Source organism: Austrofundulus limnaeus, unplaced genomic scaffold, assembly GCF_001266775.1.
Source record: "Austrofundulus limnaeus strain Quisiro unplaced genomic scaffold, Austrofundulus_limnaeus-1.0 Scaffold182, whole genome shotgun sequence".
NCBI lineage: Eukaryota > Metazoa > Chordata > Actinopteri > Cyprinodontiformes > Rivulidae > Austrofundulus > Austrofundulus limnaeus.
In genome coordinates, this window is record NW_013952584.1 from 150,629 (window position 1) to 156,001 (window position 5,373).

The 5,373-nt window shown below is 39.2% G+C and overlaps 1 protein-coding gene across 1 annotated transcript in view; it reads left to right on the plus strand.

Annotated features, from left to right (window-relative positions):
* tmtc1 (transmembrane O-mannosyltransferase targeting cadherins 1) overlaps nt 1–5,373 on the plus strand; it is a gene marked incomplete in the record, with an annotated part of 71,980 nt that overhangs the window by 43,306 nt on the left and 23,301 nt on the right. The window contains 2 exon segments of the mRNA XM_014018069.1: nt 1,093–1,206; nt 3,595–3,738. Of these exon segments, the coding sequence (XP_013873523.1) occupies nt 1,093–1,206; nt 3,595–3,738 (258 nt within the window).

Sequence of the window (5,373 nt, forward strand, 5' to 3'; positions counted from 1 at the left end):
AATTATGGGTCATGAAGCACCTTAATCTCCAGAAATCAATTAAAAGGATAATAAAATAATTAATGATGTAATATTTTCCCTATAATTATTACAAAAACACAAAATAAGTATAAGTACATATTTATATTTGTGTACAAGCTGTTTAGATAGTCAAAAAGCCTGTATTTTTAGGGTTATTAACAAAGTTTGTGTACTCAGACCAGTAATTTTGGGGGTCACAAGTTTTTGCCATGGATAGTTTGTGGGTCAGAAGATAAAAGTTTGGGAACCACTGCTCTAGTGGGTGGAGGAGAGAGCAAACAGTTTCCTTACAGGCAGGCTCTGTGATGTAAAATAAATTTGAAGTTAAGTTTTTGAAAAAAAATCAAGGAAATTTTTTCTATATGTACATGAATACATGCTAAATGGAAAATTCAATTCAGTTTATTTATATAGCGCCAAGCCACAAAAAAATGTCTCAGGGCACTGTACAAAAAAATCTCTGGTTTACAGTCTCCCATCCTGAGCAGCACATTGGCAACAATGGAAAGGAAAAACTCCCATTTAACAGGAAGAAACCTCCAGCAGAACCAATTTCAGGATGAGCAGCCATCAGCCTCAACTGCCTGGGTTTGAGAGGATAGGAAAGAGACACAGACAAYCACAGAATGATWAGTGWAATTTATGYACAATTTGCACAGCTTGACATGRATGKAAACAGAAAAACAGCTTCTGTGAAGATAAAACTTGAAACCCTAAATACTGTGATAACGTTCCTACAACCCTAACCTCCCAGGTGTTAGGGTTGAAAGGTTCAGTCAAGTTCAGCTTTAAAGAGTGTGTTAAAAGTTTCATTTCTTGAAAGTAAATGAAACTGACTGTGGGCATATTAGTCTTTCACTGTCTATAATCTGTGGTTCTTTATATCAATAATCTCTGCTGCTGAGTGAACTGCGGCAACCTTGAAGTACTTTACACACCTCTACCTAAATAAAAAGGATGTCCATTCCATTAAATCTCCATTAAAAAATAGTTGATTTCCCACTGATGTTTGCACAATATTTTCTTCCAACAACGTAGCATTATTTTACTTTCCCGCTTTTCATTTTTCAGTTCTGGTATCCAGACTCTTCCTCACAATGCCAAAGTCCATTACAATTACGCCAACTTTCTTAAAGACAATGGCCGCAACCAGGAAGCCATACGCCACTACAACATCGCCCTCAGGTGAGATTGCCAACTGACAATGAACATACAGTAGGTTAGGATTAGAATTGCTGACTGTTCTTTACCTGCAAAACAAAGGCAGAGTGAAAATGAATTTGTCTGACTGAGTTGGTTTATGCATGAGTGAGTTTGTCTGTACAGTTAGTTAACTATCTCTTAAACTTAATTTATACATGTCAGAAGGGTGTACAGGCAGGCTGAGTGGAAATGGAAAGCTTCAAATTCGACTTCTGACTCTTTTAAGACGAAAGACCTTGTAAAGACAATGAACCTTATCCTTATTGAAATAGAAGACAATATCTCAAAAGTAAACTTTAAAATAACTTTTAAAGAAGAAAGTTCAGTTCAGTTATGGAACATAATGTCAGGGTTAAAAGGTCATCACAGAAGAGTGGTCCTTCATGTTACAGAGGGAACTAGATTACAGTGGGGTGTGAAAGTTTGGGCAGCCTTGGTAATTTTCCTGATTTACCTTTATAAATCGTTGATAGTCTGGTTAAAAAAATCAGTTAAATATATCATATAGGGGCCAAACACAGTGATATTTGAGAAGTGAAATGAAGTTTATGTGATTTACAGAAAGTGTGCAATAATTGGTTAAACAAAATTAGGCAGGTGCATAAATTTAGGCACCGTTTTCATTTTATTGATTTTAAAACATTTAGAACTAATTGTTGGAACTTAAATTTGGTTTGGTAAGTTCAGTGACCCTGGACCTCCATACACAGGTGACTCCAATTATGAGAAAGGGTATTTAAGGGGGGCAATTGTAAGTTTTTCTCCTCTTTGCATCTTCAGACCATTATCTTCCTCTTGGCAGCATGGGAGTCTCAAAACAACTTTCAAATGTGCTTAAAACAAAGATTGATCACCGTCATGGTTTTGGGGAAGGATACAGAAAGCTGTCTCAGAGATTTCAGCTTTCAGTCTCCACTGTGAGAAACATTGTGAGAAAATGGAAGACCACAGGCACAGTTCAAGTGTAGGCTCCAAGTGGCAGACCAAGACAAATCTGGAATAAACAGAAGCGAAGGATGTTGAGAACAGTCAGAGTCAACCCACAGACCAGCACCAAAGACCTACAACATCATCTTGCTGCTGATGGAGTCACTGTACATCCTTCAACTATTCAGCACACTTTACACAAGGAGATGCTGTATGGGAGAATGATGCAGAGGAAGCCTTTTCTCTGCTCACATCACAAACAGAGCCGCTTGAGGTATTCTATAGCACATTTGGACAAGCCAGCTTCATTTTGGAATAAGGTGCTGTGGACTGATGAAACTAAAATAGTTATTTGGGCAGAACAAGGYRRGTTKTGCWTGGAGGAAAAAGAACACAGCACTCCAAGAAAAACACCTGCTACCTACAGTAACATTCGGTGGTGGTTCCATCATGCTGTGGGGCTGTGTGGCCAGTACAGGGACTGGGAATCTTGGTAAAGTTGAGGGACACATGGATTCCAATCAATATCAGCAGATTCTGGAGACCAATGTCCAGGAATCAGTGACAAAGCTGAAGCTGCGCCGGGGCTGATCTTCCAACAAGACAACGACCCTAAACACTGCTCAAAATCTGCTAATGCATTCATGCAGAGGAACAAGTACAATGTTCTGGAATGGCCATCTCAGTCCCCAGATCTGAATATTATTGAAAATCTGTGGTGTCACTTAAAGAGAGCTGTCCATTCTCAGAAACCATCAAACCTGAATGAACTAGAGATGTTTTGTAAAGAAGAATGATCTAAAATGCCTTCAGCCACAATTCAGATTCTCATTAGAAGCTATTGGATGTGTTTAGAGGTTATTTCTGTGAAAGGAGGATCTACTAAATTTTGAGTTAAGGTTGTTTTTTTTTGGTGCCCAAATTTATTCACCTGCCTAATTTTGTTTAACCAATTATTGCACAGTTTTTGTAAGTCATATCAACTTCATTTCACATCTCAAATATCACTGTTTGTCCCCTATATGATATATTTAACTTGATATATTTAACTGATTTTTTTATCCAAACAATCAATGATTTATAAAAGTAAATCAGGAAAATTAACAAGGCTGCCTAAACATTTGCACCCCACTGTATCTGCAGGAAACCCACACCTGCGTGAAGAGAACATGCAAACCACACAGAAAGGCTGGAATGCAATCCTTCAACCTTCTTGCTGTGAGGCAGCAGTTCTACCAATTYCACCACTATGCTGCCCTCCATGTTAAACTTTAAATAAAACATTTAAAGGACAAAATTTTAATAACAAAAGAATGMTAAACATTTTCTTTACAAGTGTATTTTAAAAAAGCAATTAAATGTTTGAACTTAAAGTAAAATGTTCAACATTTTTACTAGCAAAAAGTAGTCTAAAGACACTGTCCTTTGGTCCTTTGCTGACAGGTTATTCCCCCGTCATGCCAGTGCCATGAACAATCTGGGCACCCTGACTGACAACCAAGAGGAGGCTGAACATTACTATCGGAAAGCCTTGGACACCAATCCTCAACATAACCGAGCTCTTTTTAACTTGGGAAATCTCCTCAAGTAAGACGCACTAAAGAGCTGTTTGTGAGTCAGTGTACACACTTTCAAACACAAAAGTTATTTTATTGTTTATAAAACGTTTATGATGATCAGTAAAAGCTAAAATGATCTGGTCGAACCAGATAACAAATCAGTCATAACATTACACTCARTTTATTAGGTACACCTTGCTAGTCCCAGGTTGGATCTCCCTTTGCCTTCAGAACTACCTTAATCCTTCGTGGAATAGATTCAACAAGGTACAGGAAGCATTCCTCAGAGAGTWTGGTCCATATTAACATGATAACATCACGCATTTGCAGCAGATTTGTCAGCTGCACATCCATGATGTGAATCTCCCGTTCCACCACATCCCAAAGGTCCTCTATTGGACTGAGATCTGATGATTCTGGAGGCCATTCGAGTACAGTGAAGTCATTGTCGTGTTCAAGAAACCAGTCTGAGATGATTTGCGCTTTATGACATGGCATGTTATCCTACTGGAAGTAGTCATCAGAAGATGGGTACACTGTGGTCATGAAGGGATGGACATGGTCAGAAACAGGTAGGCTGTGGTGTTGATACAATGCTCAGCTGGTACTAATGGGTCCAAAGTGTGCCAGGAAAATATTCCCCAGACCATTGCACCACCACAACCAGCAGCCTGAACCATTGATACAAGGCAGGATGGATCCATGTTTTCATGTTGTTGATGCCAAATTTTGACCCTACCATCCGAATGTCGCAGCAGAAATCGAGACTCATCAGACCAGGCAACGTTTTTCCAATCTTCTATTGTCCAATTTTGGTGAGCTGGTGTGAATTGTAGCCTCAGTTTCCTGTTTTTAGCTAACAGGAGTGGCACCCGGTATGGTCTTCTGCTACTGTAGCCCATCTGCCTCAAGGTTTGATGTGTTGTGTGTTCAGAGGTGCTCTTCTGCAAACCTCGGTTGTAACAAGTGTGCATTTGAGTTACTGTTGCTGTTCCATCAGCTCGAACCAGTCTGCCCATTCTCCTCTGACCTCTGTCATCAACAAGACATTTGCGCCCATGGAACTGCCGCTCACGGGATATTTTCTCTTTGTCTGACCATTCTCCAGTAGATCAGCAGTTTCTGAAATACTCAGACCAGCCCTTCTGGCACCAACAACCATGCCATGTTCAAAGTCACTTAAATCAGCTTTCTTCCTCAGTCTGATGCTCAGTTTGAACTGCAGCAGATCGTCTTGGCCATGTCTACATGCCTAAATGCATTGAGTTGCTGCCATGTGATTGACTGATTCAACATTTGCGTTAATGAGCAGTTGGACAGGTGTATCTAATAAAGTAGCCGGTGAGTGTATGTCCATGTATCAGTCTTAGATGATTGGGACTGAAGAACCCTGATCTTTGGCTCTTCTGTGTTTTTACATGTCTGCAGTGCTGCTTTCCTTTGTGACCTGCAGAACGGCATATGCCAAACATTTTTCTTCTCACAGTTAAAGTAAAAAAGTGTCCTTAAAATACAAAAGTGATAAAACTCAAAAATATCTCCTATCCAGTTAAACTGGAAACATGTTCCTTTTGATTTATTTTGAAGGAGTAAGTTTAAACTATGTCACATAGCTAAAATCAGATTGAGGTTGGGAACTTTTAAGATATATATATATATATAT